The sequence below is a fragment of the Salarias fasciatus genome, chromosome 22, assembly GCF_902148845.1.
Source record: "Salarias fasciatus chromosome 22, fSalaFa1.1, whole genome shotgun sequence".
NCBI classification, from domain to species: domain Eukaryota; kingdom Metazoa; phylum Chordata; class Actinopteri; order Blenniiformes; family Blenniidae; genus Salarias; species Salarias fasciatus.
In genome coordinates this window covers 5,799,357-5,811,814 of record NC_043765.1, presented here as the reverse complement: position 1 = coordinate 5,811,814, position 12,458 = coordinate 5,799,357, and the positions used below count along the sequence as shown (strand labels likewise).

At 44.0% G+C, this 12,458-nt stretch overlaps 1 protein-coding gene across 1 annotated transcript; it reads left to right on the top strand.

Annotated features, from left to right (window-relative positions):
• Positions 1 to 4,046: 4,046 nt before the first annotated feature.
• On the top strand, positions 4,047 to 11,257 carry LOC115409382 (class I histocompatibility antigen, F10 alpha chain-like). The gene is made up of 10 exons (XM_030120544.1): positions 4,047 to 4,622; positions 5,016 to 5,141; positions 5,329 to 5,472; positions 7,199 to 7,459; positions 8,429 to 8,707; positions 8,906 to 9,220; positions 9,652 to 9,753; positions 9,883 to 9,900; positions 10,042 to 10,093; positions 10,315 to 11,257. Exons 3-9 carry the CDS (start codon positions 5,418 to 5,420, stop codon positions 10,056 to 10,058), a joined length of 1,047 nt encoding a protein of 348 aa, XP_029976404.1. The 5' UTR covers positions 4,047 to 4,622; positions 5,016 to 5,141; positions 5,329 to 5,417; the 3' UTR covers positions 10,059 to 10,093; positions 10,315 to 11,257.
• The last annotated feature ends 1,201 nt before the right edge of the window (positions 11,258 to 12,458 follow it).

Genomic DNA, 12,458 nt, shown 5'->3' with positions numbered 1-12,458 from the left:
AATGTGGCTGGACGAGCAGAGCGACATTGCAGAAGCAAAATGAGGTGTGTTTTTTTTTCTGTTTATATCATGTGTTGTTCGTGTGATATATCAAGAGCAGAAAGCCTCTCCGAAGAGCAGCCCTCCCCATCCGGACGGCGCGGCACTACGCTGCGCTCCCGGTGTGTGTTGACTGTAGGAACAAGACGCTGGCGTTCCGGCGCTTTCGCGCCCGGTGGAAATTGGGGGTAACAGAGAGACAGAGAGAGTTGATTGTTGTTTATTGTGTGCTTGTTTTACAGTTTCACTCTGCACTCATATCAACTGAAGACTGTAATAAATCTGCAAATGTCTACGAGGACACGTCTGATGAATGAGAGTCAGAGTTTAGCTAGCTGTCTAGCTGTTGCCATAGCAGCAAGGACAGTACCGTGGCTTTTTAACAAGCCAGCAGATGTTTAAGCTAGCTTATTTAACATGCTAGCAGATGTTTTAGCTAGCTTTTATAATAAGGTACCTGATGTTTATTCAAGTTTATTTGACATGTAAGAAGATGTTTAAGCTAGTTTATTAAACATGGTAGCATACGTTTAAAGGTGCATTAAGGAGTTTGCACGTTTTATGCAAAACAACGACCCCTGCAGGCTTTGGGCGTAACTGCAGCTTAGTGAAACACGTGCCTGTGGCTTGCGTCCATGTCTGATCTGACCAGCTAACTGTGTGTGTATGTGTGTGGACTCACAGGATCAGGAAAAAAAATCAAAAGTTCAATCAAACCTCCAGTTTGGTTGAAACGTTGCTTCGCAATCTCGATGTTTGTTTTGAAGTTTTGCTGAGCTCCCGTCAACCTCTCAGTCTCCCTGTTCCAGTACTCTGGATCTTTTTCATTGATTTTGTTCATCCAGTCCTGTGTGGGAACTTTTCTCCTGGTGTTGCTGTCATAGTGAGTTGCCTGAATGTCATCAACCAGAGTCACAGCCACAAACTCTGGAAAGTTTGGAACTTGAGTTGATCCAGTGTAGAAAACTTTTGCAGAGTGAATTTCTGGAAGAAAGAGAAGAAATCAATCAATAATATTGACAGTCCAGCCTGACTGGACATGTAAACAGGGATCTGATCACTTTATTGTTCTGACCACTGCTGACAGATAAACAGAGCCGACCAGCTGGAGGATCAGTCACAGAGAACAAGGTTAGTTGTTGAGGATCCACTCTTGGTTGAGCTCTAAATAACATGCAAACAGCAGAAGAGAGACTTTAGCATCATCTCCAGGTGACCCAGGGATCCTGGACTCTTCTAGAAACTCCTTCTAGGAGCAGAGATGAGCAGCCCGGTTTAATCACTGATCAACCAGTAGAATGTTACTATCAGGATTCAATCAATACACATTTGTCTTTAAACAGTCTGTCTTTGTTGTTGCAAATAAAAATGATGTTTAAAAGGAGAGAGCATAAGAGGAAGGCCTGGTGAGGATGAGATGAGCTTTTTAGCAGAATGAGATCAATATTGTAGTTACAGGTTAGAAAAAGCTGAATCCACCCAGTCTGGACTAAATACGGAAAAGTCTGACATTCCATAGAGTTCAGCTTTTTAAAGAAAAGTATCCAGCAGTTTATTCTTAAGGAGTTATTTAAAGTAGAGAATTCTCCTGAAGTGAGTCCAGCGTCTTCATCAGTGAGAACATTCTTCACAGGATGAGTTCTATCCTTCCACAACAAGCTGACAGCTAGTCAGTCAGTCAGGAACTAGTTAGTTGTCCACAAACAGAGGCTGTGTTCGAAACCGCATACTTACCTACTACTCATACTAACTTATTGAGTATGCAGTGTGTTTACACTGGCAGTATGCGATTTTGAGTATGCGAGAAGTTCCCGGATGCATACTGCATTCGCCAGAAATGTTGAGTATACATCGTGTGTTCACTACTCATACTGAAATTGCCCAAGATGCAACGCGACGGACATTTGAATAAACTTTATTCAGTTCACAATGACTGTTTCTTCATGATGTACATTTAGCAAGCTGAGTATGGTTCTAGATTTAATCTTCCCTCCATTGTTTGTGCTCGTAGGTATGTTATGTTACGAGATTTCTGATTGGATTGACAATGATTAAAAATAGTAAAAACAAAAAACAAAAAAACAAAAAAAAACCCTTACATCTGAGAACAAGTCCATGCTGAAAGCGACCATGATGTACCGAAGACGGCGAGCCGATCTTTGTTGAAGAGCCGAAAATACTCTCCGTCGGTAAAGCATCATAATTGGCATAATAAGTGGTCCGTTAACGGGACACCGGTCCACACGGCGATGTTAAGCGAGATATATTGCTGAAAGATTGCCTTCTTGTTTTCAAAGTAAAAGCACAGATTTATCACTGAGGTTGTTTTGCATGAGAAAGGGAAAGAGGTGGCTTATTTTGGTGAAAATAACCGGAAGTGCGTTGCTCACTGCGGCTGGCTTGAATTTCGCCGAATTCGTCCGAACAAAATCATAAACGGCTGATATTCGGACAAATAAACGACACACTCGGGCTCTAAACCACCACTTTGTCGCATAATTTTAAAAAAAATTTCGATGAAGTTGTACATTTGACGAGTTTAGAGCTAAAGTGAAATCAGCTTTAGCAGATCGATTTCTGCTCATGGAAGAAGTGCAATGCATTGTGGGTTATTATGTAGTATGCTGTAGTGTAAACGCTTCGCATACTGTTTGATGGACTGAGTAAGCAGGATGCAGGATGGATAGTATGAGTATGTAAGGATGTAGTAGACAGTATGCGGTTTCGAACACAGCCCTGGAGAATCAGCCCACTGCAGTGTTGCCCTGCGCCTGTCAGCGACTCCCAGAGAGGAGCTTCTTCCTCTTTCATGTTTGTCGGCAGCTTGCATCCCATTCGGTTGCACTATCGCCACCTGCTGGTTAGGAGGGCTTACTACGTGTGGGGTTTTCTTGCCGTGAGTATCGGCGGCTGGCATCGGTAGCCTTCACGAGTACCCGATACCTTGAAATAAGGCCAGTATCGGCCCGATACCGATACCTGGTATCGGTACTCGCACATCCCTAGCTATAACATATCATTAAGTAGATACAAGTGGTGATGCCAGCTGTGTCCAGACCTCAAAGGTTGAAATGGACCAAAAACTGTGAGGAGAAGCGACGGCCGTCAGTCAGTCAGAACAGTAATAAAGACACAGTGTGTCACTGGTGTGTCTGCCGGAGAAATCAAATGGAAAATATTCCTGAATGAAGATAATGACACACACAGCTGCTAATCAACATTTTATCTGCTGGATGAGTTCAGTGACCAGACAGTATCATCAATGCTCTGTTCTCAGCTACAGCTCTGCCAAAAAACCTGCCTTTTCTCTGCTGCCTCTGAATAGAACTTCACATCAGGATCTAATGCTGAGTTGTCAGCTTATTTTTAAATACATGTCATTTACTAAATGTTAACAGTAGTTATTAAAATTCACTGTGAAGCTGACCAGTGAATATTGAATGTAAATGTTGTGTATTGTAAAAGCCACTGGAAATGATGCTCTCCATCTGGAACAAATAGAAAATGCTTTACTTCCCACTGAAACCTGAACAATTCACATCAGAGCATGAGGAGAATATGCCACAAAACACAAGATGTCACTGAGAAAAGAAGTAGAGGGAACAGTGTTGTCAATGAAAGGGAAGCATGTCACACACACTGCAATCACTGACCATCAGCTGGAAAACTTTCATCTGATATTTCTAAACTACGTCGACCCGACGATGCTTCCTTAAATTACAGGCAAAGAACCTTCAGTTAGTTTGATTTTCTGTTAAATTCAAATAATCAGATTCCAGGAAATGAGCCGTTTTCTGGTTTTACCATAAAAGCAGCAGTTTAATGACAAACTGTGAGCTTTGGGAGGATGTTGATGTGGAGCCAGCAGCAGCAGCAGCGGTTCAGTCCCTCAGAGACGCTCCCAGCTCCACTGAGCAGCTGAGCTGTGAGCCATCGGCGCTCAGACAGAGGAGACTCCAGCTTCTTTCTGTGTTTCTTTGTGCTTCTGCTCATTTCTTCTTCAGAGTTCTGAAGCTCTAAACATCCCAAACTGCTGCAGTGGAGCCAGCATCACTCGCTGCTGGAAACCAACACTACTGACATCAAGGAGCGCCGGAACCAAACACCAAGCTCTGAAAACCATGTCCCAAAGCTGGAAGAAGAAAACACACCTGAAAGAAAAGCTGACTGAACTGGAAAGAAGAAGAGGAGCTGGAAGCTGAAAGTCCAGAAATAGAGGAGAAAGACAGCGAGCAGATGGTCCAGAAGCTCTGTCTTCATGTTCCTGCTCCTGTTTCTGCACCTTTTCAAAGTCAAAGTCCAGACAACTCTTTGATATCAACTACATTTCAGATTTAAACTCATTTCTGGTTTGATGCTTCCCATCAGCCCCTGCTGCATTAACAGAGTTCCATATAACAAGGTTCAAGTTAGGAGGAGTTTAAATTTCTCCAGCAAATCAATCCAGAGCTGATTACTGTGAGCTGAGTCACAACTAACAGACTTAAAGCCTCCTCTTCTCTTCATTGGAGGTTTTTATTTCTTTACTTCATATTCTCCACCATTCTACAGTGGATGTTCAGCAGACAATGGATATATCTGAGGTAAGCGCGGCAGCTGCAGTCCCGGCTCCAGCCCAGTGTGGATGGGGGGGGGAACATATGTTTACATAATGATACATATTTTTAAACATGATGTGTCTAATTCTTCCACAAAAATTAAAAGTATTTTATCAGTGGAAGCTCAGAGCTGCATCTTGACAAATAAAGGGAGGAGCTGCATCTGCAAGAGGAGATAAGCCTTCAGCTTTAGTTGATGAACTTTGACCTGTAGAGATAAATCCCTCTGAAGCTGTTGGTGAAGTTTGTTTTTGGTCTGATCAATAACAGCATTAAAGTTTTCCGTACATCTTTCTTCTTCATTCCTCATAACAGTTATCCGAAGGTGTTTTATTTTTTGTTTTGTCTGTTATTTCATGTTTAACCGGAGTGTTACAGACTTGAGGAGAGCTCCATTCTTCAGTTTGACCTGATGCAGCTGAATCCACATGAATCATGTTGACAGCAGTGGGAATTTAATGAAGATCTTTCTGTCTGCAAGACAAATCCCTTCAACCCGAACAGGTGAAACAACCACAACGAAACACACACGTCATCTTTTCCACAGATCTGTATAGAACCTAAACTCTTTTATCTACATCCAGACTGAGTGTCTTCCACCCAGCAACACTCACACTGAATTCTCATTGGTTCAAACAGCTTCAGCCTCTTTTGGCTCCTTTCATTCCCTGCTTCTTCTTCTTCTTCACAGCGAACACGCACCTAGAAAACAGTGAGTTGTGTCTCTGCTGCTGTCAGAAGTGAGTTTAGCCTCATTAGAAGAAAGAGGAGATGTGAAGCATGCAGCTCTTCCTGGCTCTCTTCTTCCTGCTGGGAATCCCCAGCGGGGCTCCAGGTAGGATTCCAGCTTTTTCTCCACTTCTCCTCTGATTGACAAGCTTCTCTTCTTCTGAGGAAAATCTCTTTTTCCTTCTTTTCTTCTGTCTGGAAACATTTGAAGCCTCATTGGAGAAATCAACGGTCTTCATGTTCATGTTGAATGTGGAACAGTTGGTTCTGTGTTGATCCTGATCTCAGTCTGATCCTGGATCAGTAGTGGAGCTCAGTCCAGACTATTGATCCCATATGGAGTGTGGAGGAGACCGAGGCTTCACTGATCCACTCAGATGATGGATCCCGTTGATCCCGATCACTGGGATCTAGTTCCAGCTGTGTGTTGCTCTTTAATAATGTGTGAGGTGTGTTTAAACAGCCAGAAAGAGGAAAAGGAACTTGTCTCCTCCTGTTCTGTTAGTAGAAGAACTCTGTCAATCCTGAAGAGAAACGTGAGTTTCTTTACTTTACTTTCTACTTCAGGAGAATTCTCTGCTTTAAAAACTCCTTTAAAATAACCTGCTGGAAACTCTTCTTTAAAAATCTGAACTCCATGGAATGTCAGACTTTTCCATATTTAGTCCAAACTGGGTGGATTCAGCTTTTTCGAATCTGTAACTACAATATTGATCTCATTCTGGTATAAAGCTCATCTCTTCCTCGCCAGGCCTTCCTCTCATGCTCTCTCCTTTTCAAACATCATTTTTCAGTCAATAAATATAATATTAATTTCACCTGTTGTGGAGAGATGTACTTTTTGGCCTCCTTGACTTGAACAGAAATAATAATTGAATCATTCCTTTGGCAAAACTCCACATTCACAAATGTAAGTTCAGTCAGAAAAACTTCCTTTCTTGCTTTTCACAGTGAGGTCAAGCAGAACATCGACTCCATTCAGTTTTCTCTTCATCAGAAGGAAACAAAAACTGAACATCTGGACTCATTTCGGCAGTTTCTGTAAACCTCTATCCCCCCTGGAGAGTTCTGAGTTGATTCTACTGTTTGTGTTGAGAAGTGATCATTTTGAATGAAGGTTTATTGAAGAGAAAAGAGAGAGAAGAGATGAGAGGAGAATCAGCTGCTGCAGTCCGGTGAAGAGACGCTCTGCTCCACTCTGATTGGTTCTTATGTTGTGTAGAGCCAGGAGCAGGACAGCTGAGGAGAGAGGGAATCCAACACACAACCACCAGCAGGAGGCTTGAACACACTCAGTCCAGGGCCAGGAGGAAGGAGGGATCAATAGATGATATTGATCCAGTACTGCATGTGTGACTAATCAGTGATGTGAAGTGATCTTCCTCAGTGTCTCTGCTGTCTCTCTGCTCCACTGTCTTTCTCCTGATCACACATCTGGACTCATTCTGTCTAATAGAAAGTCAAAGCTGCTGATCAACAGTCCAGTGATCAGCTGTTGTTCTGCTCTGGTGTCTGTTCAAAGTCCTCTGAATGTTTCCTGTTGTCAGCTGGAATGAAAGCAGCTGAAGAAATTCCAAAGAGCTTTTCAATCAATAGTTGATCAGTGAGAAGAAAGAGAGCTTTGATTGGTCTCATCAAGTGTTTCCAATCAGATGAAGTGAAGAAAAGAGTGAAGAGATGCTCTTTGAATCTCATGGATTCAGGCTTTAAAGCAGCTCAACACTTTACACAAGAAAAGGAAGAAGCAGCCAGATCAGAGGGAAACAGTAAATATCCAGTCAGGCTGGACTGTCAATGTTATTGATTGATTTACTCTCTTCTCTTTCTTCCAGAAATTCACTCTCTCAAGTATTTCTACACTGGATCCTCTCAAGTTCCAAACTTTCCAGAGTTTGTTATGGTTGTTTTGGTGGATGAACTTCAGATTGAGCACTACGACAGCAACACCAGGAGATTGGTTCCCACACAGGACTGGGTCAATGAAGCAGTAGACTCACAGTTCTGGGACAGAAACTCTAATCTCGCTCTGGAACATCAGCAATGGTTCCAACCAAACATTGAGCTCCTCAAGCAGTGCTTCAACCAAACTGGAGGTTTGATTGAACTTTGTATTTTATGCTGATCGTATCTTCACTGAGTCCCCACACACACACACACACACGCGCAGTCTTGTATTTCTATCCTTGTGGGGACCGTCCATTGACTCCCATTCATGTCTAGCCCCTAACCCTGACCCTTACCCTAACCCTAACCCACACCACAACACAGCCTAACCCTAAAGAAATGTTTTTGCACTTTTACTTTTTTCAGTAACAACAACATGGTCAAGAAAACACTGTTTCTCCTACTTAGGACCGGAAAAAGGTCCCCACAAGGCACGTCGTTCCACGTTTTGCTATCCTTGTGGGGACATTTGGCCCCAACAAGGATAGAAATACAAGAACACACACACACACACACACACACACACACACACACACAGTCAGCTGGTCAGGTCAGATCCAGTCCTCCTCCAGTAGAATCAAAGCAGATCCACAGAGAAATGTGAGAGCTGCTTAGTGAAATTGGCCAATTCGCTCCGAGTGAAGCCGATCCACTCAGGTGTTTATATGACACATTTAAAATCTGCTTCACCCTACAATCTCATTATACGGGGCCCATGTAAATGTGCCTAGTGTGTGTGTGTGTGTGTGTGTGTGTGTGTGTGTGTGTGTGTGTGTGTGTGTGTGTGTGTGTGTTTGGACTGGTTTTCCTATGGTTGTGGGGGAAAACCAGAAGAAATGTAATTCGTGGGGACAACTTTTGGGTCCCCTTTGACCACGAGGGGAAACAGTGTTTTCTTGGCCATGTTGCTGAAAGTAAAAGTGCAAAAACATTTCTTTAGGGTTTGGCATTATTTTGGCATGGGTTTGGGTTCGGGCGAGGGTGAGGAGTTAGACATGAATGGGAGTCAATGGAAGGTCCCCACAAGAATAGCCATACCCAACCTGTGTGTGTGTGTGTGTGTGTGTGTGTGTGTGTGTGTGTGTGTGTGTGTGTGTGTGTGTCTTTCTGTCTCTCAGGTGTTCATATTCTCCAGAAGATGATCGGTTGTGAATGGAACGATGAAACTGATGAAGTGAACGGATTTCGACAAATTGGTTACGATGGAGAAGATTTCCTCGTTTATGACCTGCAGACAGAAACATGGATCGCTCCAGTTCAACAGGCTGTTCCCACCAAACACAAGTATGAAAATAACAAAGCACAGATGGCTCATCATAAATACTACCTGACCCAGATTTGTCCTTATTGGCTGAAGAAGTATGTGGAGTTTGGTCGGAGCTCACTGATGAGAAAAGGTAAAATGTTTGGAGTTTGTCTCTCAGCTTTTCTTCTTTCATGTTGCTCTCAGCATCTCCTCTCCTCTCTCCATCTGGCCTTCCTTCATCCCTCTTTCCATGGCCCGTCTCTTCCTGGCTGCAGTGGCTGACATGAGAGAGAAAGAGTGTAGAGAAGAATCCAGTAAAGAGTGAGGTGTCTTCCTGCTTGTTCTCCAGATCTTCCCTCAGTGTCTCTCCTCCAGAAGACTCCCTCCTCTCCGCTCACCTGCCACGCTACAGGTTTCTACCCCGACAGAGCCGACTTGTTCTGGAAGAAAGACGAGGAGGAGCTCCATGAGGACGTGGTCAGAGGAGAGATCCTCCCCAACCATGACGGGAGCTTCCAGATGAGCGTTGATCTGGATCTTTCAGGGGTCAAAGATGAAGACTGGGGGAGGTGCAGCTGTGTGTTTCATCTGGCTGGAGGACAGGAAGTCTCCAAGAGACTGGACAAACGGGACATCAGGACCAACTGGAAGACAAATGATGGAGGTCAGAGACTCTTCATTTCACTCTCATTCTCTCATGTGTCTTTTGTTCCGTTCTGATGTTTCTCTTTGTTGACAGCAGCTTCACTCCTATCAGTGTGTTTTTATCTGCTCAACAGTTCAAGAAGCTCAATAACTTCCTGCTTTTTCTGAGTTTGTCTTGAAAAGTTTTTCTCACCACCGTCCAGTTTTTCTGCTTGTTTTGGTTTTGATTCTCTGAATTCCTGTTTTCTGCTCACATCATTCCGTGACTCTGTGTCTGAGGAGCTCATCTGAAGAAGGAAGAATCTGCTCTGATAACACAATCCGCTGCTTCTGCTGTTTCTATGAGGCAGGAGAGGATTATTGATCAGGGGAGACGACCTCTGACAATCCATCTGGAATCTAGATGATGGAAACAGAGACACTCCTCACTGACCAGATGTTTCTCTGCAGGACTTTCTCCTGGAGCTGTTGCTGGAGGAGTTGTTGCTGCTCTGCTCCTCCTGATCGGCTGCATCATTGGACTCTTCGTTTACAAGAAGAAACAACCTCAAGGTAAAGTAGAAACTCTCCTTTCCTCATCAGGATCATTGATGTGTGTGTGTTGAACCTGAAGGAGGGTTTGGAGTGGAAAAGAGTGGTCGTCATGGTAACCTCCTCCCTCTTTCTCCTGCTGTTTTTCAGGGTTCAGAGCCACTAACAGTGAGTACTTTCCTATTTCCTTTCATCAGGATGTTTCAGTGTTGTTTGATGTTCCTTTCTGTTGTTTCTGCCTTCAGGCTGACTTCTTGCTTTGGAACATGTTTCATGTGTTTCCAACAAGTTTTGCTCTTTGTTTTCCAGCCAATGAAACTTCCTGATGAAGACATCAGGAGAAGATCCATCCGTGAAGAAAGTGAGTCCATCAAGTGAATCCTGTCAGAAATCAGGCCGTAGTCTCCAACACTCCAGTCCAGCTCCAGATGTGACATGTCATGAACATGTGGTGTTTGAACTGAAGACTTTGGACACATTTCTCTCTGTTTGATCTGCTGTGTGGACACAAACATGGATTCCAGGTGAAAAGTGGATTGAATCCCACTAACAGAGGATTCTTTGTCTTTCTTTGTCTTTCAGGGGAGCAGCGAGGAGCAGAGCATGTTAGAAACCTCTTCATGAAAGGAAGAGTCCAGAGAGGCTCCAATCATTGAGTCTGATGGAGCAAGAGCCAAAAGAAATGATGGAGAAGTTGCTGATTGCTCCACTGTGAGCTGCTCTCCAGGACGGGGCTCCTTCCTCCCTGTGGACTGACTTTGCTCTGGTGGAATCTTGCTGCAGCTTGTGGCTCTTTGAGTGTGTTTGGATCAGATGTTTTGGAGGAGGAGGCTCCTGCAGCAGTTCTCACACTGGCCCAGTTTACATGGGTGTTTTTTCAATCTGATTGAAAACAATTGTGTTTAACGCATTTATATACATGACGGCATACAAAACGATCCACGATGAATCCTGGTTTACAAGGACCCTGGGTCAAGCAGATTATATGGCGTCCTCTGACATGCGCACAAAGTCTCTGGAGGAACTTTCAGGTCTTTAGTTCTGCAGCAGCAGTCCTCAGCGCCCAGCAGAGTGTTTTTATCTGCTGGATATCTGCTCAAATAATGTCCCAACATCTCCATGATAAGCTGCTCAAGGAGCGAGCGCTCCGCTGGCCGGAGTCCCGCCCCACCGAGCAGCTCCTCTCCGCCTGCCGATGTTTCGAATTAACAGGTTTCTGTGTTTAATTTTGTCCAACAGATGTTAAAAACCCGAATGAAACTTGCAGTCGTTCTAGCGAACGTCGGTTTTCTCCAGTTACAGTAAATTTAGAAGTTTAGAGTCTTTTGTTATCAGCATGTGTTTACACAGAAATCTGTCACTTGTCAACAAGGGAACCAGTTAATCCATAACACCAGCCGGGCGGTCCTCCAGTAGTCTACCATGGAGTTCTTTGAACAACTGGCTGTTGAGCAATTTGCGATCACCTCTCCTCTCCAGTGTTTGTTCTCTCAGGGTTTTTATTAAAAACTGTTTCTCAGCCACCGTCCAGTTCTTCTGCTTGTTTTTGACTTTTTACTGCCGTATCATCACATCTCTACGTACGATTGAACGCATGGCAGAACGAATAATCCCCCGTTTAATCCGCTCTGCTGTCAGGTGTTGTTTATATGAGACACAGAGCGGATTATCGATCTTTGTAGATGACCTTGTACAATCGGATTCGAAATATAATCCACTGCGAGTGAAGTGGATCCACTCAGGTGTTTATATGACATGTTTACAATCTGCTTCTCCTCACAATGTGATTATGAGGATTTTTTGCCCCATGGAAACGTGGCCACAGACAACTCAGTGAAAATCCTCTTTGGGCTTCAATGGACATGAAGACAGTCTGGATTAGAACTGATGTGTTGAGCGAGTTTCTCTCCTCCACTGATTTCCTCCTGACTAAACTATTGATCTGCTTCATTCACTTGTTGCTTCTCATCACTTCCTTCTGATCCGTTCTTGGTTTTCATCTGATCTCAGATGGTGAAATGTTTTGGACTTTGCTTCATACTGACAGCAGAAACCAGGAGCTTTTTCCTTTATGGTGTCAGTTCCTCAGAGGACTTTCAGAGCTGCTTTCATCACAGCTTTTGCTCTTTCAGTCATATTTATATAAATTTCTCCACAATCCCTCAGTCTTTTACTCTTTTTTTTAACATTCGCATTTTCTTTCTCACACTCTGTGCCTGTGTGCACGTACCAGTACACACACACACACACACACACACACACACACACACACACACACCCAGGTCCAGAGTGCTCCTCAGGAGGACTGGGACTCTTCCCGGTGGGCCGGTCTGATTCTTGGACCGGGTTGTCCCGGGCCTCCTCCCTCCACTGACAGGACCTCCGCTCGGTCTGCCGTGTGTGAAACAGGTCAGAAAAAGCAACGGCGGCCCAGAAGAAGCTAGGAGTATCTCTGGACACAGATGCTAACAGAGACAAGTTTTTCACTGAAACTACGGTCAGAACAACAGATGAGGACGATGAAACGGGTCAGAAGTTTCACCACAGTTCAATTTAATCCACCAGTCAGTGAACTGTGAGGCGTTGTGTCGTTTGACTTGATAAATCAGTTCAGTAACAGTTTGATGTGACGCTACATAAGAGGAAAACCTTGGTGGAAAACCAGAGTGGGCAGGTCGGACTGATCACTGGATCCATCAGATTACTGTGTTGAATATCATGAAGAT

Bases quoted from the DNA above. Each gene is read 5' to 3' on its own strand.
- LOC115409382 (XM_030120544.1), top strand. From the start codon at position 5,418: ATGCAGCTCTTCCTGGCTCTCTTCTTCCTGCTGGGAATCCCCAGCGGG. The intron at 7,460-8,428 runs GTTTGATTGAAC...TCTGTCTCTCAG, and splicing joins GTGCTTCAACCAAACTGGAG to GTGTTCATATTCTCCAGAAG. The intron at 8,708-8,905 runs GTAAAATGTTTG...CTTGTTCTCCAG, and splicing joins GAGCTCACTGATGAGAAAAG to ATCTTCCCTCAGTGTCTCTC.